General features: G+C 58.5%; 4 protein-coding genes across 7 annotated transcripts; 1 reads left to right on the top strand and 3 right to left on the bottom strand.

The window, feature by feature from the left end:
- The first annotated feature begins 7,313 nt into the window (after nucleotides 1–7,313).
- NDUFV1 (NADH:ubiquinone oxidoreductase core subunit V1) lies at nucleotides 7,314–12,438 on the top strand. Its single transcript, XM_004278024.4, has 10 exons — nucleotides 7,314–7,483; nucleotides 8,588–8,670; nucleotides 8,744–8,914; nucleotides 9,621–9,804; nucleotides 10,314–10,503; nucleotides 10,942–11,154; nucleotides 11,298–11,464; nucleotides 11,775–11,856; nucleotides 12,065–12,210; nucleotides 12,315–12,438. The coding sequence occupies exons 1-10, from the start codon at nucleotides 7,412–7,414 to the stop codon at nucleotides 12,399–12,401; spliced, it is 1,395 nt and encodes a 464-aa protein (XP_004278072.1). The 5' UTR covers nucleotides 7,314–7,411; the 3' UTR covers nucleotides 12,402–12,438.
- LOC101270476 (double C2-like domain-containing protein gamma) lies at nucleotides 10,328–18,880 on the bottom strand. 4 transcript variants are annotated; one of them, XM_049713148.1, is made up of 8 exons: nucleotides 18,741–18,880; nucleotides 16,943–17,031; nucleotides 16,018–16,845; nucleotides 15,872–15,943; nucleotides 15,552–15,661; nucleotides 13,483–13,561; nucleotides 13,204–13,300; nucleotides 10,328–13,126 (listed from the first exon to the last, which is right to left on the bottom strand). In XM_049713148.1, exons 3-8 carry the CDS (start codon nucleotides 16,189–16,191, stop codon nucleotides 12,885–12,887), a joined length of 774 nt encoding a protein of 257 aa, XP_049569105.1. In that variant the 5' UTR covers nucleotides 16,192–16,845; nucleotides 16,943–17,031; nucleotides 18,741–18,880; the 3' UTR covers nucleotides 10,328–12,884. The 4 variants fall into 4 exon arrangements, with proteins under 4 accessions (XP_049569105.1, XP_049569104.1, XP_049569103.1 ...); XM_049713147.1 differs by having other exon boundaries at nucleotides 18,668–18,805; XM_049713146.1 differs by lacking the exon at nucleotides 18,741–18,880 and adding an exon at nucleotides 18,438–18,610.
- Nucleotides 18,872–21,082, bottom strand: NUDT8 (nudix hydrolase 8). Its single transcript, XM_004278026.3, has 4 exons — nucleotides 20,703–21,082; nucleotides 19,931–20,063; nucleotides 19,280–19,357; nucleotides 18,872–19,178 (listed from the first exon to the last, which is right to left on the bottom strand). Exons 1-4 carry the CDS (start codon nucleotides 20,894–20,896, stop codon nucleotides 18,951–18,953), a joined length of 633 nt encoding a protein of 210 aa, XP_004278074.1. The 5' UTR covers nucleotides 20,897–21,082; the 3' UTR covers nucleotides 18,872–18,950.
- Nucleotides 21,083–21,186: 104 nt separating this feature from the next.
- TBX10 (T-box transcription factor 10) lies at nucleotides 21,187–24,518 on the bottom strand. Its single transcript, XM_049713419.1, has 7 exons — nucleotides 24,388–24,518; nucleotides 24,194–24,295; nucleotides 23,651–23,839; nucleotides 22,485–22,629; nucleotides 22,102–22,169; nucleotides 21,793–21,887; nucleotides 21,187–21,385 (listed from the first exon to the last, which is right to left on the bottom strand). Exons 1-7 carry the CDS (start codon nucleotides 24,516–24,518, stop codon nucleotides 21,195–21,197), a joined length of 921 nt encoding a protein of 306 aa, XP_049569376.1. The 3' UTR covers nucleotides 21,187–21,194.
- Nucleotides 24,519–24,625: the final 107 nt, after the last annotated feature.

Raw genomic sequence — 24,625 nt, 5'->3', positions numbered from 1 at the left:
TCTTCACTTCTGCCCCATCCAGATACAAGGGGGCTCTCTGCCCAGGAGGAGGAAATAAGTTTGTCATATCTAGTCAGTCCCTACCACATACAACATCAGATCTATACATATACAGGAACTTGATGTGTGATAGCAGTGACGTCACAAATACTGAATAAGTTTGAAGAGTTATTTGGTATTAGTAAAACTGATTCACCGTATTGAGAAAAATGACTGGATTCTCATCTCATGCCATTTACAACAATAAACTCCAGATAGATCAGTTGTTCTCAGCTGGGGGTGATTTTGTCCCCCAGATTATGCTTGGCCACATCTGGAGATATTTCTGTTGTCACAACTTATGGGGTGCTGCTGGCACTTAGGGATGCCACAATGCACAGGACAGCCACTCACAGCAAAGAACTGAAGAGGCCCAAATGTCCATAGTGTCAAGATTTAGAAACCCTGCCATAGGGTTCACCTATATGTGAACGAGAAAAATAAAATAATAACAGGAAAAAAGTAAGAGATTTCTTTATGACCTTGGACTGGGGATAAATTCCTTAAACAAGGCCCCCAAATGAATGAACTTGACTACATCAAAACTGAGGATTTTTCTTGTACAATGATGGTTACTATTTATCAGATTATCAGATAGATGATAAACTCAAAGGAAATATATTTGCAACATCTGACAGGGGAGGGAGGACCAGTGGTTTATAATGTTGGAGATGGTGTTCCCACTAATCTTTCAGAATCCCCCCAAAGGGGGCCTTCCTGGTGGCTCAGTGGTTAAGAATCCGCCTGCCAGTGCAGGGGACAGGGGTTCAGTCCCTGGTCCGGGAACATCCCACATGCCGTGGAGCAACTAAGCCTGTGCGCCTCAACTACTGAGCCTGCGTGCGGCAACTACCAAAGCCTGCGCGCCTAGAGCCCGTGCTCCGCAATGAGAGAAGCCACCGCGATGAGAAGCCTGCGCACTGCAACATAGAGTAGCCCCCACTCGCCGCAACTAGAGAAAGCCCGTGCAGCAACGAAGACCCAACACAGCCAAAAAAAAAACCAAAAAACAAAAAACCAAAGCCACAAAGACCATAAAAAACCAAACACACACTCCATCTCTCATGTATGTAGGAGACACCTGGAGTGATTACAGTTATGAGCTTCTATGCACCAAATAACATACCCTGACGTTCACAAAGCAAAAGCTGATGGGAAGACAGGGACTTAGGCAACTGGAAACAACAAATGTCCAACTCTGAAATAAGAAAACAGAGAAGGCACTGTCCTTTCAATTGCTCATGGGACATTTACTATAGTAACCATATGTCATGGTGCAGAGAAAGTTTTAGAACATTCCAGAGGGAGAGAGAGGAACAGTACAGACAACAGTCTCTCATTATAAGGCAATAAAATGAAAAATAGCAAAACCCAGGAAACAAAGAGACTGTAATGTTTACAGTTATAATATTTATATTTATAAGTGTATTTATACATCTCTCTTAAAATGGCATGGGACTTCCCTGGCAGTCCAATGGTTAGGACGCCACGCTTCCACTTCCGGGGACATGGGTTCGATCCCTGGTTGGGGAATTAAGATCCCACATGCCGCGGTGTGTGAGGCCAAAAAAAAAAAAAAAGAAAAAAAATGGCATGTCAAAAAAGAAATCAAAACCAGAATTGCAGAACTTCTAGCAAATTATGATAAAGAAGTACCATAAATCGGAAGTGTTGGTCCTCTTGTCTCGATTACTCTAGCTTTATAATTAATCTTGCTCTCTGGCAGGGCAGATTCCCCCCAAGCCTCTCGTTCGTCTTCAAAATTGGTTTGGCCCTTCTTGGCCCTTTGTTCTTCTATATCCATTTTAGAATCAGTTTTCCCAGTTCCATGAAAGGCCTTGATGGGATTTTGATTGGAGTTTGTAAATTAACTTGGAAAGATGTGACATCTTTATGGCATTAAGTCACCCACCTGGTAAAGTCCCCTCAGCAGCTGCAGTACTGGCTAGAGGCAAAGGGAATGTGGGATTCTGGAAGGACGGAGGCAGCCGTAAATACTGGCTATGGCGTCATGACCCATTGCCGAAGCGGCGCCCCTCCATGTGTCCTTTGTGGCTCTGAGTTTTGTGTATTGGGAGGAAATTGTCTTTGGAAGGTGCAAAGTGGTCACGGTAAGAAGAACATGTACCAGAAGATGAATAGCTCAACCTGTCTCTAATAAACACTCGACCGGTTTTTCTTTTTGCTGATTTATAAGGGAGGGCCTGGCGTTTCTAAAAACTGAACCTTGAGTCTCACATTTCTAACAGCTTGGGATTAGTCAAGCGGTGTGTAAGCTCTTCCTGGTATCTGTCCTCCCAAGCAGCCGTCAAGGGCTACACGGGGCAAAGAAGAGACTAGAGCTTTTGTGTTAAGGGACAAAGGGGGTGTAGGCAGAACGCCAAGGGACAACTTGGGGATGGGCAAAGGACCAACATGGAGACAGTCCTTATACCTAGACCTGATCTACTAGATCCAGTAGACCTGGATCTGCTACCAGGGAGGTGCCAGGGTGGGTGGGCTGAGCGGACTGCACCGGTCCCTGGGACCTGTGCCCAACGGAGACTTCACAGGTCCTCCGTGTTGGAGACTGCAGATGCTGCCCAGTGCTTCAGGACCAGTATGAGCCACAGAAGGACCCCGAGACACTGGCAGCCTGACAGGGAGTGGTTCTTACACCAGGACGAGAATCTGCAGAGCATGTGAGGGCGCCCTGCCCTGGAGAGCAGGGAAGGGGGCTGGGTCACATGCATCGTTAAGTGTGTTGCTTGATCCAAAGGCAGTCACGTTGTCCTGTGTGAACCGCACCAGCCATGACTGATCGACTTTACTTTCTCGAATTTAAATTAATGGGAAAAAAAGAGAGAGAGATTTCCAGTTCAAGATATTAGAGTAGAACCTGAAATGCACCCTGTCCTTCTCAAACACATCAAAATCAGAGAAGGATAAAAAGCATTAATAATGACATTCCAACCACATAGAAATGAAAAGGGGAATTCTGTGTAGACTTGAAATAAGGCTCTCTTTGAAGGAAAGAAATAGGAAGAAACCCACAGCCTGGGGCGGGAGCTGAAGCCTTGTGACTTAGCCAGGAAGCAGGAACACAGCCAAACCAAATGCACAGGCTTGGGGCCAGGGCTGGAGAGCAAGGTTGAGAGCCTTCCGTGACTGAGGCCAGGTCTCCCCCAGGAGCATGAGGCAGGGGGCCAGAAATGCCCTCCCTGCTGGGTCACAAACAGGACCAACCCAGAAATCAGGAGTGCAGAATTGGGGATGGAAGTAAGCACAGAGGGAAGCAGTATACCTGGTTTTGTTTCATATCCAGCAGGAGGATAGACATATGAACTAGCTTTTGCTGGAAAAAGAAATTTTGGCATGACTGTTAAAAATGTAAGGGAGGGGACTTCCCTGGTGGTGCAGTGGTTAAGAATCCGCCTGCCACTGCAGGAGACACAGGTTCAAGCCCTGGTCCGGGAAGATCTCACATGCTGCGGAGCAACTAAGCCTGTACACCACAACTACTGAAGCCCGCACGCCCAGAGCCTGTGCTCCACAACAAGAGAAGCCACCGCAATGAGAAGCCCGTGCACCGCAATGAAGAGTAGCCCCTGCTCGCCGCAACTAGAGAAAGCCCGCGCGCAGCAAGGAAGACCCAACGCAGCCAAAAATAAATAAATAAATAAATTTTTTGAAAAAAGGAAGGAAAAAAATGTAAGGGAAACCACTAAAAATAGAAATAAAATGTATAACTTTCAAACCAATACTGGGGAAGAAGGGAATAGCACAAAGAAAACTCAGTTAATTCAGTAGAAGTCCGGAAAATAGAGGAAAAAGAAATAAAGAGAAAGAATGCTAAATAGAAAACACAATATAATATGGCAGATATATGTTCCAATGGCAATATCAATAAATGTAAACAGGACAGACTCTCTTTTTATTTATTTATTTTGCGTTACGCGGGCCTCTCACTGTTGTGGCTTCTCCCGCTGTGGAGCACAGGCTCCGGATGCGCAGGCTCAGTGGCCATGGCTCACGGGCCCAGCCGCTCCGCGGCATGTGGGATCCTCCCGGACCGCGGCACGAACCCGTGTCCCCTGCATCGGCAGGCGGACTCTCAACCACTGCGCCACCAGGGAAGCCCCAGACTCTCTTCTTAAAAGACAGAGATTGATTGAATTAAAATAAAACAAAATGAAATTTAATTAGATGTTGTTTTAAAAGCCATCCCTAAAACAAGAGAAAGATTGAAAATAAAAAGAAAAAAAACCCCAAATACTAATAAAAAGAAAGCTGGTGTAGCAATAGTAATATCAGAGATCATAGACCTCAAGGCAAAATTGTTAAAAGAGATGCAGAGAAATATTTTATATTAGAAAAAGGGACAATCCATCAAGAAAACATTCTTTAAAATATAGGTGTTCAGGGACTTCCCGGCAGTCCAGTGGTTAAAAACCCGTCTTCCAATGCAGGGGATGTGGGTTCAATCCCTGGTTGGGGAACTAAGATCCCACATGCCTTGGGGCAACTAAGCCCACACGCTGCAACTACTGAGCCCGCGCACCACAGCTAGAGAGAAGCCCACGTGCTGCAACGAAAGATCCCGCATTCCACAACAAGGATCCCGCGTGCTGCAACTAAGACCCGACGCAGCCAAATAAATAAATAATATTTAATAAACTAAAATAAAGTATAGGTGTCCAAAATTGGCTCATGGAAATAAATAGCCCTAAAAGAAATGGAAGTGGTGATCAGATCACTCCTAAGCAGAGCCCCCAGTTTCAGACGGCCTTACGGTGAGTTCTAGTGACACTTCCGGAGATGATAACTTTTACCCTCAGAAAACTCCTGCAATGTATAGGAAAAGATGGGAAGGGGCACACCTCATTTCAACAAAACTGGAAGAGGTCCCCTGGAGAAAATCTGAGCTGGAGCTGGAGAGGTCAGCACGGGCCTTGAGTGCCAGGCCCGGGGACTTGGGCTTTGTCCTGAGGACACGAGGGAACCACGGAGGGTCTCAGGCAGGAGCGGGGCAAAATGGATCCAAATTTTACAACAATCCTGCTCGTTCTATGGTGCAAAGAAGTGATTGCGGGGGCCGAGACTTGAGGCTGGGGGACCTCAAGGAGGCTTTGCAAAATTCCAGGTGAAAGCTGATAGGTCACTGCCATGGGGCGGGGCCTAAAGGCACAGGAACAGGGTGTGCTCAGAAGGCAGAGTTGGCACGATGCAGTGGATATGGGGACAGGGAGGCATCCTGGATGCCTCCCGGCTTCTGGCCTGGAGGCTGGTAGGGGAGACAGACATGGACAGTGGCATAGGATGAGACAGGTGAGAGTCAGGGTCTGGGATGCCTTGGAAGAGGGCTTCCTGGAGGAGGTGATACTGAGTGGAGCCTGGCAAGTGGGTGCTCTAGATGGGTGGGGACTGAGTGGGGGACTGAGGGTCAGGAGACCTCAGGCCGAGTTCTGGCAGCTGTGCCGTCTTGGGCAGGCAACTCAGCGTGGCTAATATACTCTGTCCTCTTCTGAAAATGGGGGCTCATCATTCCCATGCCCTGGGTTGTGGGAGGATTAAGAAGATAACACATGGCAAGTGCTTGGCACAGAGCCTGGCGCTGGACGAACTGGAGCTCCTGCCCCTCACTCTTAGTTTCCCACGGGCCCATGCCCAGCATCTCCCATCCACAGCATCACCCGGCTGCCTTCTCCCCATGGCCTTGTGTTCCCTTTTGACCCCATTAGATAGGGTTGAGGAGAGAATCCACCCTCTGGCTCCATCTTGCCCCCCTTCTGCCACCCCAAAGGGAGGGATCCATGGACTCGGGTCTGAGCTCCGGATTAGCTGTGTAATCCCCAGCTCTGTCTGGGCAATCTCTTTCCCTGCCCAGGAGAGGGGGCCTGGGGCTGGGAGTCAGGACTGCTGGGCCCTGGACCTGGTACTGCCCTACCCATCTGTGAGCCCTCAGACAAGGTGCCCAGGCTCTTGCCGCCTCTTTTGGAAACACGACTGACATCCTGCAATGACTGTCATATGTGTGCTGTGTCTGGGGCACTTTGGGAAGGAAGAAAGGCCTGGGTTTGATTCTAGCTCTACCACTCAGCAGCTTCATACCCATGGACAAGAGATGAAACCTCCATGGGCCTCAATTTTTTTCATGTAGAAAATGGAGTTAACACTATCCAGGGCTACTGTGGGGAATATATGAGAAAATAAGGGCATATTACTTTGTAAATGGCACATCTCTCGAGAGACAGGGAAGGATGATTACAGGACAAGAGAATAGAGGAGCTGGGGAGGGCAGACCAAAACGGACATGCTTATCATGGGACTCAGAGCCAAAGGGTTCCAGAGAACTGACAAACTGATTAACAAGAGTTAATCAGGCTTCCAAGACTTCAAGAGAAGGCAAAGAACAGAGGCCCTCCTCAGGTCACGGGAGCATTGCGGGGTGGGGAGGGAGTGGGCAGAAATGCCCTAAAGCCCCAAGAGGAAGAGGTCCTGTGGAGAGTGGGCATGATGTGGCCTGGGCCTGACGACCTGCACGATAGCGGCTGAGTCCTTAAATGCCAGGTTGCCGAGGCAGTAGGAGCCGCTCCAGGATTTTGTGCAGAAGCATCAGGTGCCAACCTCTCCTGACAGGGGCTGAGGAAGGAATGGCTGGGAGAGTGTAGCAGCACTACAGCAAGAGGATGTGCCACCCACTGACTATCTCCACCCTCTTGACCTCACCCCAACCTAGGATTCTAGACACACCTCCTCTGGGGAGACCTCCGCCAACAACCCCCAGTCTGCCCCGGTTCCCTGCGGCTAATGAGCAATCCTTTTCTGAGCCCAGGGGTGCCCGTAGTGGGTGAGGGGAAAATCATAGTCTGGGAGGGCTTGGACGGGGACAGAATAATTACAAGGCGGTCATGAGGGTCGGGCTGTCACCGATCTGATTTCTCCTCCTTCCCCTATACGCTTGTGCATACAACAAGAGCACGCGAAATGCGGAACTTGCAGAAAACACCAGAACCAGCAGAAGGTGACATGCGAGGTTTGTTTACTTGGGGATTGAAAGGCTGAGGGTCCACGAGCTAATGTGATGGAGCAGCGCAGGCGAGCAAGAGAGTAAATACCAATCCCGCGAAGGTAGAAAGGAGGTCTGAAAGCCCGTGGGACTGCATCTCCCAGCAGCCTCAGCGCCAGACAGGGCATTTCCGGCCTCTCCGCCCTCCTACGAGGAGGCGGGGCCAAGGGCGGGGCGGGAGCGGTGCAGGGAAGTTTGGGCGCGTCGCCGGCGCCAGGGCGCGTGACGTTCTTCCTGTGCGCCGCCTAGCGTCTAGGTCGCGCCGGTTCCTCAGCTTCAGAGCCGTGAAGGTGACAGCTGGAGCTGAACGGCTTGGCCCCCGCGATGCTGGCGGCACGGCGGCTGCTCGGCGGGTCGCTCCCCGCACGGGTGTCTGTGCGATTCAGCGGCGATACGGTGAGGCCTGACCTGGCTCGGGCCAGGGGTGCTCGCGGGCCGGCTCTCGCTACCGCGCCTGTGCGCGCTCCATCCCTTGGGTCTGTAGTGCCTTCTGGAGAACATTCTCATCTCCCCAGCCCGGCAGGAAGGTTGCCGATTCGGCTTGGGTGTAGAAGGGGAACGGGTCCAAACGGGAGGCTGACTCACCCCGCCTCCAGCCCTCCGGCCCCTTGGCTTCTCTTATTTAACAGCCGCACGACTTAACGGAAAATTTTGCAGGTGGCAAAGCGTCCTTATCTCATTCCTTTCCCGCCACAGCTTTGTAGGGCGTGAAGGGGCCACTGACCCATTTTACAGATGCAGACAATAGCTTTGGAGAGGGCCGTGCGCCGCCTCATTCTTCGTTCAGCGCTCCGATCCCCATATTGGCTTTTAAGGGGTTGGGTGTCTGGAAGCCAGGTCCCCTTAGCCCTCAGCTGGGGTGTTCCTCACTGGGTCACGTGGAATTCCAGACCCATCTCTCCTCAACAGTTTTATCTCGAGCGGGTCTCCCTCCGTCATCTTGTGTCCCAGCCGCAGTGAGGCATTTCTTTTCCTTCCGAAAGTGCATTTTGTCGCCAGCAGAGTTTAGTAACACAAGGCTTTGGCCTAACCAAGTTTTGGTCCAGCAGCACAGCCAGGCAAGTAAATGGGCATAGCATCACACTGGGCTGGGGGGGTTGTAGTATGTGCTGTGCACAGTTCAGGTGTGGGCTTTGGCCACGGACACACCTGAGCTTAGATTCCATCTGCTCCTTCGGGCTGTGTGCCTTTCATAAGCTCAGTTTGCTCTGAGCCTCAGTTTCCTCTTCTGTACAATGGAGGAAATCGTTCCTGTCTCAAGGTTATGAGGATTAAATGGGGTCTTGGATATAGAAAACTTAGTTTCGTGCCTGCTAACAGGAAGTGCTTACTAAGTGGTGATGGCAGCTATGATGCTGTGAAGGGTTCTGAGGCTTAGGCCCCTGCCCTCCTCCCAGCCCAGCTCCCTCTAATCAGGGGGACTCAAAACTCTGTACCTTCTGGCCTGGCCCCTCATGACCTCAGAGCCCTGCTGGGCCTGCTGACCCTCTGTGTCCCCAGACAGCGCCCAAGAAAACCTCATTTGGCTCGCTGAAGGATGAAGACCGGATCTTCACCAACCTGTATGGCCGCCATGACTGGAGGTGAGATGGTGCCCTTAGGCTGGTGGTTCCCGAGGCAGGGCCTCCCCCTTACTGCCTTCCCCACTCTGTCCAGGCTGAAAGGTGCCCAGAGTCGAGGTGACTGGTACAAGACAAAGGAGATTCTGCTGAAGGGGCCTGACTGGATCCTGGGTGAGGTCAAGACGTCGGGCTTGCGGGGCCGTGGAGGTGCTGGCTTCCCAACTGGCCTTAAATGGAGCTTCATGAATAAGCCCTCAGATGGCAGGTGTGTGTAGGCAGGCAGAAATGGGGTTTCAGGAGAGACCTTGGGGGTGGCTGTGGCTTACCTGGGCCTTTGGGCTGTTTCCTTGGAAACTAAGAGTGAATGAAATGGGAAAACGTAACCAGAGCTCAGGTAGGTGGGATCCAGTTCTCTCTGGTCTTCCTCAGGGGAGACTGGGGGGGAAGCAGAATCGACACAAAACTTTGACTCAGTCAGACTTAACTGGTCAATGCCTAGCTCTGCCTTTTAGTCATATATCTTTGGGCAGTCTCCTGGCCTTTCCGAACCTCAGGTTTCTGTTCTGTAAGTGGATATTATATCGTGCAGGGATGAAAGAGATAATGTTCGTACAGCTTTTGGCCTGCACTGTGGTTGGCGCCTAGAAAGCAAAGGCTGAATGTCAGCTATTTTGCCTCCTTTTGGCTCCAGAGATACGGTGGAGGTTCACGGAATGCTCTTTGTGACCAAAAGCAGATTGGGGCTCTTGGGAAAGCAAAGATTTTTCCTGTGGTCATACCCACCCAAATACGGAATAGGCAGTGAGCTCCCTGTCATCGGTGGTGAGCAAGCAGAGCCCCTGGGAACATGTCAGGAGGACAAAGAGGGATTGGCTGTCAGAGGAGGCTTCCCTGGGTGGAGTGGGGTGGCATGTGGTTGAAGGCCCAACCCTGGTGGCCCTGTAGCCTGACTGACCTGCTGGCCCCCACAGGCCCAAGTATCTGGTGGTGAATGCAGATGAGGGGGAGCCGGGCACCTGCAAGGACCGGGAGATCATGCGCCACGATCCCCACAAGCTGGTGGAAGGCTGCCTAGTGGGGGGCCGGGCCATGGGTGCCCGTGCTGCCTACATCTACATCCGCGGGGAATTCTACAATGAGGCGTCCAATCTACAGGTGGGCAGAGGTGGGGCGTCAACAGAGGAGAAGGTGCTCAGTGTGCACTTACATGCCCCAATCCTAGGCAGAGTTGTTCTTAGATTTTAGCTCCTGATCTGTCTGGGGTCGCACTAGGAGAGTGGTGATCACTCCTGCATGCCTTGTGTCCTGAATGGGACGTGGCCCCCAATGCCTCTGTCTCTTTCTGGATGTTCCAGAGCTTCTGCTTGGGCTCCATGACTTTCCAGGGCTCCATGACTCCTGGGGCAGGGGTAGGCTGGAGAACTCCCATATGGGCATTTTTCCTGGAGGGTCAGGGGGTCATTTCAGTAATTCTCAGCTCAGTGATGCAAGTAGCACATGCATCGTAAAAACCCCCACCCCCTCCCAGAGCGTCCTCTGCTTGTGTCCAAAGGGAGCTTTTGCTCTGGACTTTGGTGATGGGCTCACTGGGCCAGTACCCCTCCCTCCCACACACAGTGTTCCTGGGCCCTTGGGGACCGTGTCCTCACACCCCTGTCCCACAGGTAGCCATCCGAGAGGCCTACGAGGCTGGTCTGATTGGCAAGAATGCCTGCGGCTCCGGCTATGATTTCGACGTGTTTGTGGTGCGTGGGGCTGGGGCCTACATTTGCGGGGAGGAGACAGCGCTCATCGAGTCCATCGAGGGCAAGCAGGGCAAGCCCCGCCTAAAGCCTCCCTTCCCTGCAGACGTGGGTAAGACCTGGCACCTGGCCCGATCCTGGGCCTTGTCCTGTGTCCTGTGGAGTCCAGGATCTGTTTTCAGGTCCCCACTAGTCATTCTTAGGGAATTTCTGAGTCCCTTCTGCACTGGGCGCCTGACACAGAGAGCAGGGTGGGAACAACATAGAGGCTCCACCAGTGCCACCTGCAGTCCCTCATCCTGCCTCAGCTCCCATGTCAGATACCCAAGTCCTCTCCAACCTTCCGGGAACTCGGGGCAGGATGGTGAAAAGGCAGCACAGCTCCTGCTGGAATCTGGGGTCCGGTGGGGGACGAGAATAACAAAGGGGTGAAAGCAGGGCTCTCTGCCACCGGAGCAGGACCCTGGACATACCCCATTGCCAGGAAACCCGCCGCAACCTGTCCCCACCCACTAGAAGCCACCGATTTCTCATCCCATTTCCCCCACAGGAGTGTTCGGCTGCCCTACAACTGTGGCCAACGTGGAGACAGTGGCCGTGTCCCCTACCATCTGCCGCCGAGGGGGTGCGTGGTTTGCCAGCTTTGGCCGCGAACGTAACTCAGGCACCAAGCTGTTCAACATCTCTGGCCACGTCAACCACCCTTGCACCGTGGAGGAGGAGATGTCTGTACCGCTGAAGGAACTGATCGAAAAGCACGCCGGTGAGGCCTGGGGCCAGCCAGCAGGGTGGGAGAGCCTCAGGAGCTGGGGCTGGGGCTAGCAGAGGTCCTGGGCTCAGGGCTAGGCAGGTGTGCTGGCCCCAGCCCTGACCATCCATCCTTTTGGGGACTGACTGGGGCCCCAGGGGGTGTCACGGGTGGCTGGGACAACCTCCTTGCTGTGATTCCTGGCGGCTCGTCCACCCCACTGATCCCCAAGTCCGTGTGTGAGACGGTGCTGATGGACTTCGACGCGCTGGTGCAGGCGCAGACGGGCCTGGGCACAGCTGCTGTGATCGTCATGGACCGCTCGGTAAGGGTTGGCCCATGCTCCCCACCCAGTCCCTGCCTTATGCCAGCCTGGTTAGTAACCCTTCCGGGGCCTCTCGGAGAACTCCTGCCAGCTCTTGGGTCCTGGTTCGTGTCACCTGAGGTACAGTGAGGTGGGAGAGGTGGGGAGCAAGGCTTCTCTGGGGGACACGCCCGTGGAGCCTGGGCGGGGCGGGATGCCCACGGCAGGGGGAGGAGACAGCCAGAGTGCCGCTGGAATCAGGAGGGTGTGCCGCCGGGGGGCGCTGAGGCTCAGGCCTTGGGTGCCTCCTCACTGTCCCTTGTCTCCCCAGACGGATATCGTGAAAGCCATCGCCCGCCTCATCGAGTTCTACAAGCACGAGAGCTGTGGCCAGTGCACCCCATGCCGCGAGGGTAAGCGCGCTGGGCAGGCTGGGGCTTTCTCTGTGGCTTGCGCCAGGCCTGGGCCGGGCACTGGACCCTGAATAAACAGCTGCTGCTTCCCAGCCTGCTGTGGCTGCTCTGAGCCCCACCCTCCCTGTGGCCCGCACCCCTCGAGTTCCATCCCCCCGCACCCCGGCTTAGGGAGATCACCAGGCCCTCTCTTGCTGCCACGGCCCAGGTGTGGACTGGATGAACAAGGTGATGGCGCGCTTTGTGAAGGGGGACGCCCGGCCGGCTGAGATCGACTCCCTGTGGGAGATCAGCAAGCAGATAGAGGGCCACACCATTTGTGCCCTGGGCGACGGCGCTGCCTGGCCCGTGCAGGTACTCGCTGCCCTGCTGCGTGGTGCTGGGGGCGGTGCTGAGAGCCCGGGCGCTGGGGGATTTTCAGGCCCTGCTGCACCCAGCACCCTGACCCTCACCCCCAGGGCCTGATCCGACACTTCCGGCCGGAGCTCGAGGAGCGGATGCAGCGGTTCGCCCAGCAGCAGCAGGCCAGGCAAGCCGCTTCCTGAGCCCGCCGCGCTGGGCCGGCGTCCATCTGCCTGGACGCTGGACAGTAAAGCACGTGCTGCCCACTCGGTGCGTCTTCTCTGTGGCCTTGCTCTTCACTCTGCCTCTGCGGCCCATTACTCCTGGAGGCTTGTTTCCCAGACGGAGGTGGAGGTTTGGGAGGGATAGGGCAGCACAAGGTCTCGTTGTGAATTTACACTTGGCCTCCTGTGCGTCAGTCTGTCATAGACCATCCTGAGCATTGACCCCTCCGTGCAAGAAGTGGGTGGGGAGGGGGAAGCTGTGGCCTGGGGTGCAGCCCTGGGCCTGGCCCAGTGAAGGCCTCTGGAGGATGGGAGCAAGGAGGACAGGGCCCAGTCTGCCCTGTGAGGCGGTGGGCAGGGGAAGAACCGGCTGTCCGGTCTGGTTTGGAGGAGAGGTTTATTCTTGCTTCATGATTTGGCAGTGGGGTGAATTTGAAAGGGGGGAAGGAAGGAAGCAATTGACTAGGGGTGGACATGGTGGGTGAGGCAGCCCCAGGTCCTCGCAGCTCCATGGAGGCGGCCGCGGGTCAGTCTCGGGGACGGGTGGTGAGCAGGGCCAGGCCGGGCGCCCCCGCTACTCGCTGAGTGGAGGCGCGCGCCGTCCAGCGGGTGCCACGGCTCCAGCTGGTGGTCAGTGCGGCCCAGCCATTCGCGCCAGTGCTGCTGGTGCTCCCCGCTGGCCTGGCTACTCAGCTGCACCCCGCCTGGGTTGGGGGACAGGTCAGGAGCCGTGTGGGAGTCCATTGGGCCCACCCCCCAGCTCCCCGACATTCCCACTCACCAGTGAAGTCGTCAGCTGTGCCCAGGTCATAATCCCACACAGACACCAGCAGTGTCTTCTGCGCCAGCTCCTCCCGTGGGCCTGTGCAGAAGAATTCCTGCAGGGAAGGGGGCAGAAAGGCAGGAGGGAGGCAGCCTTGGGTCCTTCACAGCCTCAGAAACAGACTCAGACAGGTGAATGGCTCAGGGTAGCTGGGGCCTGTGCTCTCGGAAGCAGGATGTTGACCCCCCTCCTCCCACCCCCAGCAGCCAGGACTGCCTCCCCCCAGCCCTGGCCTACCTCGTTGAACTCAGGGTTCAGGGTCTTCTGAACACTGGTCTTATATTTCGATTTCTTCCCTCCATTCGGATGCAGGTAACTGATCGGGAAGAACGGGGTCAGCTTAGGTGTGGCCCTGGAGAGCTGAGCCCCGAGCGGCTCAGAGGAACCCTCACTGTCCACCTGTCCACCCCTTTTCACACTCACAGGCGGACGAAGGGGTCCGAGTAGCCGTTGGCATCCATGGGGGCGAGGGGGGCACAGTGCAGCACACCCACCAGCAGGCTGCCCCGCTGAGAGCTGTAGCACAGTGACAGCAGGACGCGCCCACGCTCCTCCCCGGCTACCTCAGCCTCCACCTCCTCGGGCAGGGGGTAGGCTTGGGGTCAGCTCCCGTGTGGCCCGTAGCCCACCACCCACCAGTGCTGGCCTGGACGCGAGAATGCAAACTGGCTGCAGAGAAGTCAGGGGCCAGTGGTTTGATTTCATGATTCAATTTACAAAAACAATCACTGGCTTAGTGCCCTGGAAGGAAACTTCCAGCTCAGCTCTGTCCTCCAGGGCCTGAGAAGGGGACGCCAGGCCACGTGACTGGCCAGTTCGGGGCATCTTTGTCATGGAGGGGAAGGGAACTGATGTCCCTAAGGGCCACAAACGTGCTAGGAGCTTCCTAGGTGGCCTGTCATTAGGTACGCATCACCACCCTCCCGCAGGGTAAGCCTGGTGCCACAGAAGCAGCTCCAAGAGGCTGTTCTCTACCCAAGGACATACAGGTCTGTTCAGCTACAAAGCCCACCCTCCTCACACCCCGCAGCCCAAGCGGCCAGATTCTGAACATCCTTTGCCACACTTGGCCCCTGGTGCTTCCAAAGGACTTGGGAGGATGCCTTGGAGAGAATGTGCTTCTCCCACACTTAACGAGGGATTTGATTTGCCGAAAGCCCAGCCACCTTGCTGGCGTTAGCTCTCAGTAACGGAGTGCTCCGTGAGCCAAGGGGCTGCTGTGCGGGGTCTGGGCCAGGAAGTGCTTGTGGCGGGTCCCTGCCCCACCCAGTAGGGCTCCGCAGCTTCGCCTTGACTGACTGACAGTCGCAGCAACATGCGGCTCCACTAGGGGGCGGGGCAGCAGCACCTGGCCCTCTGGCCCGGAGGAGCTGCGGAGGGCCCTGCCTAAGCCTTGCAGGTGCCGGGGGCCTGCTGGGCTGCAGGGGTTCTGCCCAGGTCTTTGGTTTCCTATTGCAAATCCCCTGCGGTCACCATCACTGCCTCCTGCCAAGGGCCTGTGTCTATGACCACCAGCCCCAGAAGTGTGGTACCCACACTGCCTCGGGCAGACCTAGCAGCCGTGCAGCCCCACCATATCCATTCTCTCCCGGACTTTGACCTGCTCTCCCAGCTCAGGCCAGGGACAAATCGCACTGGCTCCAGCCTCTGCCTCAAGCTGGCCTGTGTCTCTGCCCCATGAGGGCTTGTGCCAGTGCCCCACAGCTCCCCTGGGCTGCCCTGGCAGGGGAAGTCACCCTCTGCCCAGCCCCTGGGGCCTGGCTGTTCCCTGAGACTATGAGCGCTCACAGGGCCGGTGAGCGAGATGGCCTCAGTTTCTCCAAGCCTGCCTGGGCCTGGACCCCTGTCCGGCCCACATCAATCCCTGCCTGACACACTTCAGCCTGGGCCAGCCCAGACCTGCCCCCCCAGTCCTCGCTGGAATCTGCCGTCCCACCCACCTCTTCATACAGAGACATGCCACATGCTGTGTCCAGGCTCTTGGGCCTCTTGGTCTGAAAGAGCAGAGAGCCCGGTCCCCTTGGCTGCACACTGCCCAGGTCTCCCTCCCTGCACGCCCCACCCTGTGCACAAGCCCACTCACCAGCCTCCGCCTCTCCAGACACACATCGAAGCTCCTGGCTTGGTTGGGCACCAGCTTCCCCAGGGGCACCCACAGCTCCCGCAGGGGAGGCGCCCGCCACCGTTGCTGCAGCTGTGGGTCCTCCCAGACGCACAGCCTGGTGGCCACGCAGGGCAGACCTGGCCAGGCAAGCCCTCACCCCCACCTCGGCCCTGCCCCCTTGTGGCCCAGGCCCTATCCTCACCACAGGGTGTTGCGTCGGGTGTCCTGGAGGGTGAAGCCATGAGTGCCTCCTCCCAGACAGGCCCCCTTGTGCCCCGAACCATGCGTGTCCGCAGCTGGCTGGCCTGGGGGCTGAGCAGGTAGGGTCAGAGCCTTGTCGGGCCCCAGGGCCCCAGCCTGGTCCCCCTCCCTCATATAGCCTCTAGTTGCACATCCCAGCAACGGGGGGCTCCCTGTCTGAGGTCGAGGCCTTGGGGAAGAGGGGCATGGCAGGCCAGGTGGGTGTTCCAGGCTGGGTGTGCGGCCAAGGGACAGCAGTAGGGGCCTGTGTCTCACCCTCACCTTGCTGGCCCCAGGCAGCAGGTTGGCTTTGACATAGGTGTCCACGGAGCCCAAGGCCGGTGGCTTGAGGCCCTGGGAAGAGACAGTGGATGTGGGACAGGCCTAGGGCCCACACCTGGGACCCAGGCATGCTGCCCCATCCTCACCTTGGCCTGGTGAGCTGTGCAGTGCAGTGTGCTACTGTCTGTGTCAAAAAGAAGCGTGGGGCTTTCCTGGTGGCGCAGTGGTTGAGAGTCTACCTGCCGATGCAGGGGACACGGGTTCGTGCCCCGGTCCAGTAAGATCCCACATGCCACGGAGCGGCTGGGCCCATGAGCCATGGCCGCTGAGCCTGCGCGTCCGGAGCCTGTGCTCCGCAATAGGAGAGGCCACAGCAGCGAGAGGCCTGCGTACCGCAAAAAAAAGAAGTGTGAACTTGAGGATGCCGAGGGTGGCTAAGGGCAGGTGGCCGGCAGGTCAGCTTCTACATCAACCTCAGCCCCGGCGCCATGCCTCCTGCCCTTCCCCTCCCCAGGTCGGAAGCCTGGGGATGCCCCAGACCCCATCCTGGCTGGGCTGGGCCCAGAGGGTCCCCCTTGTCCCCCGCGCCCACTCACTGCTGTTGTCTGAGTCTCCCTCTGGCTCTGGGTCCGGCTGGGACTGGGATGCAGAGTGGATGGTGGGGGTCACTGGAGGGTGTAGGTCTCAGGTGTGCAGGGTGGGCTCAGCGAAGGGGTAGAAGTGCGGGAAGTAGTCGGAAATGAGGTGGATGGGCCGGATGGGGCCCAGGCTCACGTCAATAGCCACGTGTTCCTGCACGCTCACCGCCCCCGGCCAGCCGTGCTCGCCATGGGGGCCTGGACATGGAGGCGGCACTCAGAGGAGCCCCTGAGCACCGGAGATGAGGGCACCGCATCAGGCCAACCAGACAGGGCGAGGAGGCATCACTGAGGGTGTTGGCGGGGGGCGGGGGGGTCCTGGGCAGCAGCTAGGACCTGAGGACAGAGTGTAAGGTCAAGGTCGGCAGGGTGGGGGCCTCCAGCCGGGAGGGGGACCCCGTGGGCTGGCAGGTAGGCCGGCTGGGCTACTTACCGCCCTCAGAGCTCCTCCATCTGCTTTGGGTCGCTGCCGGTGCTGGGTGTGCGCCTGACGGAGGTGACCCAGAGAGCCAGAGTGTGGCCCTGGGGACGGGGGAAGGGGTGGGACTCAGAACGCTTCTCTGGGGCCCAGGAGACCAGCAGCTCCCTGCCCTCCACCCCAAGGGCCCCTTCCCTAGTGCTGGGGCCCAGCCTCCCTCCTTCTCCCCCAACCCCTCCCCAATTCACACACAGCCGGAGAGTTATTTTTACCGCCATCACGTGGCCCTGCTCCCAGGTGAGGCTGGAGGGCCAGAGGTGATACAAGGGGTATGAGGGGCAATGGGAGGGGAGTGTGGGGAGAAAGGGGTAGGTGAGACAGAGGGGTTGGGGGAGAGCGTGTGGGGAGGCGTGTGGGAAGGGGGAGGGGTGTGGAGGGCAGGCTGGGGGGAGGGGAGATGGGCGGGCGGGGAGGGCTCTGCAGAGACGGGGTGGGGGTGCCACCGCAACCCGGTCCCCTTGGAGCTCAAGCTTCTTAACACCTGAATCCGATCACTTCGGCACCTCTCTCCCCCTCTGCCAGCCTGGAATAAAATCCTAACCCATCACTGAGGCTGGTCCCCTTGGCCGCTCACTGGGGCCCCGAGTGCTGGGCCCCTCCCCCCATGTCCCCACGGCCCCTCTTGGTTTCCTAGAACACCCCAAGCTGTGTGCACATGCTGCTCCTTGTGCCCCGACTTTCCTCCCTTGCCCTTTGACCTGGCCTCCTCCCGCTTACCTATGGTCTCAAGGTCACTCTCTGCAGGGGAACGTGGCTGCCTTTACCTGCTCAACCTTCCCTGTCTTTCCCCAGGGGTCCTTTGGGGGCCACACCTTCGCTACTCTCACTCTAGGAGGTTCACCCTGCTCCCCAGGCCTGTGCCCCAGACCCTGCCAATCAATGAATTCCAAATCCAGCAGCCACGTGACAGGTTCAGGGAAGGGCATGTGACCCGAAGCAGGCCAATAAAGTACAATTCTGGGATAGACTGGCCCAGAAAGAGAAGCTGTTTTCTGTTGATGGGATGCTGGTACCGTGCCATCCTAGAGCTGTTGCCCTCTCCTCACCTCTCACCCCTGTGGAGTAGAGAATGCTGCTGAGAGTGAGGCCAATACAGTGGGAAGAAGAGTCCCTGAGCTCCTAGATCCAGCTATACCTGAAGCTGGTCTATCACTGGAGTTTGTAATCACCATTCTTCCTTTGGCAAAGTCAGCTAGTGGGCAGGGTTTTCTATCACTTGTCCTGCCTAATACTGCCCAGTCCACCGTGTCAAGGTTAGACTGCCCACCCCTTCAACTCTCTCACAGAGATTTACATGATTGAAACATAATTCCATTACATATCTGTGAATAATTAATGTACAATCACATGATTATCTGTGTGACCTGGTCTCAGATCTCCCACAGACTGAGCACCCCCAGAGGGCAGAGTAGCATCTGGCCGGTGCACAGATGGGACCCCAGCATAGCACCTGGCACATGGTGGGAGCTTGGCATGTTAGAGGTTTGCAGTAGCAGGCAGGGCTCCTTTCTGGATGCCTACTGCCCAGCACATGGTCAGCCAGGCACGGAAGATGGAACAGGAGCTCGTACAGGGTAGTGGCTAGGAGTTTGGTCTCTGGAGTCAGAGAGGACCTGGTTCAAATCCCAAACCGGGGTGACCTTGGGCAAGGTGTCTACCCTCCCTGAGCCTCAGTCTCACCAGCCAGGGACAGCGTTGGCCCCATCTCACAGGGTTGTGGTGAGAGTGAAATGAGAAAAAAGACTCCAGGCACCTGGCACACAGTGAGTGGGCACAGCAAGTAACAGTGTGATTATCCAGAGGCACCCTAGCCAGGAGGCCAGCTGTCCCATGGGGTCTGCCCAAGGTCAGGGCTCCAGTGCAGAAGGTGCAGTCGCCACGGAATTGGCAAAGGCTCTTTATTCAGTCCTGGAGTGGAGCTGGCGTGGCAGGGCAAAGGCAGGGGCTGCTCAGGGCCAGGTCATCAGCCCCTGGGCAGCTCAGGGCTGGCCAGGCAGGGCTGGTAGACACCAGGTGCCAGCAGCTGCAAGGTGAACTCAGTGATGACGGCCGTGAGCCCCCAGATCCGGTGTGGCCCGTGCAGGAAGACAGGCAGTGTGTAGCAGAAGTGGCCACCATGGCAGAAGTGGGTATAGCCCTGGTTCTGTTCCTGCAGCAGATGGGCCAGGGGCAGTGCAAACACTTCATCCACCTGTGGGCAGGAGGCAGCGAGAGGGTAGACAGAGCACTGGCCACTGCAGCCTCCGCCCATCCGGACGACCCAGAATCCACCCCTAGCATCTCCCCACTCACCTCATCGGGGTTGGGCCTGAGGCTCTGGGGATCCAGTGGGCCCACGCCGGCCAGCACTGGCACCACAGTGGTCTTTCGCTGAGGCAGGAGGAGGGCAGGCAGTCAGGGGAGGCACGCCCTCGACAGGGCTTTGGGGCTGGGGCAGGGAGCCTGAGAGGAAGACTCCAGGGGCCTTTAGCAGTGCAGGCCAGGTCCACCCGGCCCCTGCCCTTGGACTCGCTCCAGCCACGCTGACTGACTCAGGCCCCCCAAACACACTGGACCCATTCAGGCCTCTGGGCCTTCGCTTTTCCTTATTTTTACTACCCTAAAATCTCCCAGTGGTCATTCAGTCCCTGCCTACCCTGCAAAGCCCTCCCCAACCTTTGTCCACGGAGCAGAGCAGAGCTGATTCACCCTGGAGCCACCTCCACCCCAGGACCTGAGCCTCAGTATCCCTCGTAAAAGGGGATAAAATACCCCTGGCCCCTTCCTGACGGGCTGTGTGAGGGTGGAACACAACTGCCAGGCAGGTGTCCCCACCGTACTCCGTGACTGCCACAGTCCATGACCACCCTCCTTGTCCCTGGGGTCCCTGCTCCTAGCCCGGGGCAAGCAGAGGGGCTGAATGGGGCAAGGGCCGGTGGTGGTTTCAGGGCCTGGCGGGCTTACCTGGTCGTGCACGGGCCTCAGGACTCCCCACACGTGCTCCTCAGGCACAACCAGGCCCACCTCCTCGCGGGTCTCCCTCAGGGCCGTGTGCACCACGTCGCGGTCAGCGGGGTCACACTTGCCACCTGGGAAACTGAACAGGCACAGGGAGCCTGGTTCTCGGGCTGCTGGGGCCTTGGAGGGGTGGGGGTGGAGGCTGTGGCGGTGACCCACCTAAATAACGTCTCCGCCCCTAGTTTGCAGAGAGGGCTAGGCAAGCCACACGACCTCTCCAGGTCGTTTACTTCCCTGAACAACGGGAGTAAGGGAGAGAGGCCCTGGGGCTCAGACATGCAAACTCTGCTTATGGTGGCCCCAGAGGCGCTGACATTGACTCTAGGGTGTCCCCAGTTCCCGCCGGGGGCGGGGCCAGGGCGGGAAGCCAGGTAACCCCGCCCCGCGCGCTTCCTCGGCTCGGGGACACGAATCTCCCAGTAGTCGCTGGAAGGGGGCGGAGTCTTGCCTTTCTGGCGGGGGACACAGATCTGAACGAGGTGTCGAGCGATCCGCGCGGCGCCCGGGCAGGACCACCTGCGGCGCCAGATTCGGGGCGGAGGGACATGGGTTGCTGACTCCCGCCATAGCCCTCTGCCTGACGGGCTCTCAGACCCAGACCCATTCTACAGAGGCGGAAACCGAGGCTCGGAAAGGCTAAGTGCCTTGCCCACGACCCTGTGGTCTCCGGGTTCAGCGGCCTCTTCCTAGAAGAGAGAGGAGTTCCCGGCCGGTGTACCTGACGTCACCCTTGTGCCTCCCGGGCAGGCGGCTGGACCGCAGCGTGTAGAGCAGCGCCGGGACCCCACGCACCGAGCACAGCGGCACGAGAACCGCGGCCGCCGCAGGTCGCGCGCGGAGCCGGGCCGTGGCCCCCGCCAGCAATCGCCGGCAGCGCCGCTCGCCCTCCGCCGACAGGCAGTCGGGCAGCATGTCCGGCCCAGCGCGGCCGGGAAACCGAGGTCACCGGGCAGAGCGCACACCCCAGGGTGTCTCGGGAATCTGGGGGGCGGGCCGTGGGAGGAGTCTGCCCGCAGGGTGGGGCTCCGTAGCGGCAGTGGCCTTGCCCACGGGGCGGGGCCCGATTAAGGGGCGGGCCCAGGCCGGGAAGGGGCCTCTCCGCGAGTTGTGGGGCGTGGCCAAGGGGCGTCACCAGATAGCCTGGACTTCTGGTAGAGGGGCGGGCCTGGGGCGGGGCGGAGCTGGCGTGGATGGTCTGGAGAGTGTCCTCTTACGAACGCCTAGAGCAGCTGGCGTCGCGCCTAGCCCGGCGACCGGGCACGGACGTGCTGACCGCGGGGTTCGCGAGTCGGGGTGTCTGGCTGTTAAGGCCCCGCCAGGACCCGCGTTTCTCCGCGCCCGCGGGGGTCCGGGACCTCAGAGGAAGTGCTCCAGGATGTTCGGGGTCGGCGTTTAGGGGGTCTACGGGGCGGGAGGAAATGGTGTGAGTGGGCCCCAGACCTCCCCTCACACCTTCAGCCTTCCCGTCCCCTTCCCTGCCCCTCCCACCCCAAGTTGCCCGCCACTTAGCCTTTGTGCTTGCTCTTCCCTCTGCCTGGAATTTCTCCCCCACCTTCTCCCTCTGTCCAAACCCTTCCCAGTCCTCCAAGGCCCAGCTCGGGAACCACCTCCTCCAGGAAGTCCCCCCGACGCCCCTGACCCTGCTCTCAGCACCTCGTCCCGGCACCGTTCTCTCTGCCTCCCCCTCTCTGTCCACACAGATGCCCAGGGAGCTTGCTGAGCATGCGGAAGCCCCTTCCTGGGGGCCCCGTGGCCCTGTCCACTACGCAGGCTCTGGTCCCACTGTGTCTGTGGGCCTGGGGCCTGACCTTTCTCCTGCTCTGTGGAGCCCTTCGGCAGGCAGGGGCGGAGGCTTCTGCGACTCCGGGTCCGGACGCTGAGCAGGGGCCGTGGAGATACAGGCCTGAAGGTGGGGCAAGCAGGAATGAGGCAGGGGGTCAAGATGGAGAACCCAGGCCAAGGGTCATGGTCAGAGTCAGACAGTGGGACCCCGGGACAAGCCAGTGGGTGTGACCCTGAAGGAAGGGTCGGAGGCCTTAGGAGATGCCTGAGGATAGGGATGGGGTGAGGGGGTGGGTTAGGGCAGCTGGGCGGAGCTGTCAGGGGCCAGACGGTACCAGGCGTCCGGGTCACTCTCCCTAAAGCCCTTGGCAAAAGGGTTGCTGGTGAGTTTCAGCTGGGTGCTCTGCAGAGGAGAAGGGATAGTTATGGGCCAGCCCTGAGCTGGGGAAAGGCTGTGGGCCCCGGGCTCAGCCACCCTCTCCTCCCTGGACCACCCTGTCCCCAATCTGGAGGCCCCGGGACCTGGGCCCCTCAGCCCAGGAGCCACAGAGCCAGTGGGCATGAAGGCAGGGGAAGGACTGTGGGTAGATGCCCACTGAGTCCAGGAAGGAGAGAAGGGCAGGGGTCTGTGTGCGTGTGGGGCCTAAGAGCCTGGCGCCTCAGTTTCCCCCCTGTGAGGTGGGCTGGCAGCTGCCTCACGAGCTGTGGCCTGACCCACCCGGTGGTTCTGATATGCCGTCACGGCCGTGAACTGGGTCTCCGTGAAGATGAAGGACTCGAAGTTCTCCTGCGTGTAGCGCTCGCTGTCTTTGCGTGGGTCCACGAAGACCACGTGGAAGCGCAGCTGGTAGCGGTGCACAGGGCTGAGAATGATATGCAGGGGGTGCGGAAGGGGTGGGGCAGCCGCAAACCCTCTCTGGGGCCGAAGCCCTTCTTCCAGGGCCCCCTGCCCCCATCTGATAGTGGCGGTGCCAGGTCTGAACTTGAGAGTCTGCAGTTCTGTATCAAAGGCCCCTTTGTTGGAGGTTCCAGGCTGCTTGGTGTCTCTCACTCCCACGCCCCAGCTGTCTCAGAACTATCCGGGATCTGACCACCTTTCCCACCCCACTGGCTCCACCCCGCCGGGCCACCGTCATCTTTCTCCTGGATTTCCGCAGCTGCTTCCTGGCTGCACTCCCTTCACACAGCAGCCCCAGTGAGTCAGCTCAGAGCCCTCGTGAGCTACACAGAGTAAAGACCAGAATCCTCTCCACAGCCAACTGGCCCTGCAGAGCAGTGCTGGATGCCCCTAGGATCCCTTCCCCTCCCACTGCCCCTCTGAGCTCTACCCCAGCCAAACGGGAGTCTCCTCACAGCTTCCTCAACTCCCCAGCATTCTCCAGCCTCAGGGCCTTTGCACTTGCTGTTCCGTCTGCCTGCAACGGCTTCCCCTTCTGTACGCACAGGCTCCCTCCTCCACTTCCATCAGACCCCTCTTCAAATAGCACCTCAGCTGCTTCCTGAGCCCCCTGAACTCAACGGCCCCCTCCGTCTCAGCCCTGCTCCCTGTTTCCTTTCTCTCCCGGCATTTATCACCCTTCTGCCATCTGGATTCCTTTCTCTCCTGGCATTTATCACCCTTCTGCCGTCTGGATTCTTTGCTTACCATCTGCTTGGCACCCCAGGAGGTGAGCCCCCGTGAGGGCAGGGATCTTTGTCTGTTTGACACAGTGTCAGTGGTGCCGGGTTCCTGCACCTACGTGGGCCTGGCCCACCCGCCTGGCAGTCTCTGCTGTCCGACCCCCGGCCAGGTGAACTCGGACACCAAAGGCCCAGCCAGCCCTGGCTCGGGCTTCATCACAATCAGGCCCCAGCGTCACCTGCCCTGGCCCAACCCCTCCCCACTGTGGCCCGGGCCTCACGTGGCCGTTGTCGTCCAGCAGGTTGTTGGTCAGCATGAGCTTGTCGAAGGACACAATCTGGCTCATGCACTGTGCGCCCTTGGCCGGCGAGTCGGGGTGGAAGTGCACGCGGCCAGGCGTGGTTGGGTCCGCCTTGCCCTCCACCAGCCAGGCTGAGCTATGGAAGGCATACCTGGGGACAGAGCGAGGTGGCGAGGGCGCCCCGACTGCAGCTCACGGCACCTCATCTGCTGCCCCCACCCGGAGCCAAGACTGACGGGGCATCTCTCCTACTGTCCATGCACTGGCCCCGTCGGCACATGAAGAACCGGAGGCTCCAGAGTGCCGTCTGGCCTGGGTTCACCTGCTGCATCTGCTGCCCTGGGCTAGCCCACCCTACCTGCCCAGGTGCGCCCACTGCTGCCCAGGATGGGCCCCCCCCGACACTGCTCTGACTGGCCCCTGCCTCCCTCAGGGTGCTGGTTGGGGTCTACTTTCCCGACCAAATGCCTGAGGTCTGAGCTGTGACCCCCAGCCAGGCCCGGACCTGTATCTCTTGTCATGCAAAGGCATGAAGTCCATGAGCAGGGCGTAGTCAGCCAGCGTGTCCATGCCCAGGATCTTCACCTGGAAGGTGGGGAACATCCTCCTGCAGGAGGGGGTGCTCAGCAGCTCGACTGTGGTTCCGGCCTGCCCCCCACTCCCGCCACCGCCCCACCCCCACCCCGCCACTGCTCATACCTGCCCACCTTGGTGACAATCATCTCTGTGCCCAGCTGGTTGAATTCCTCCCACAGAGCCTTCATCTCCAGCTGAACCGTCACATCAGACACACGTGGGTTCTTGGGGCCCTGCTCTGTGGGCTCAGCCATGGCTTGGGCCCCTGTGGAGCTGGTGGAAGGGCCTGATGGTAACAGGGAGTCCAGCTGGGACTTCCAGCTGGAGCTTGTCATGGGCAAAGGGTAGGTCTCCAAGGGGG

The sequence above is a fragment of the Orcinus orca genome, chromosome 8 (genome assembly GCF_937001465.1).
Source record: "Orcinus orca chromosome 8, mOrcOrc1.1, whole genome shotgun sequence".
Lineage (NCBI taxonomy): Eukaryota > Metazoa > Chordata > Mammalia > Artiodactyla > Delphinidae > Orcinus > Orcinus orca.
Note: the sequence above shows the minus strand (reverse complement) of the source record. Positions and strands in the feature narration are given on the sequence as shown.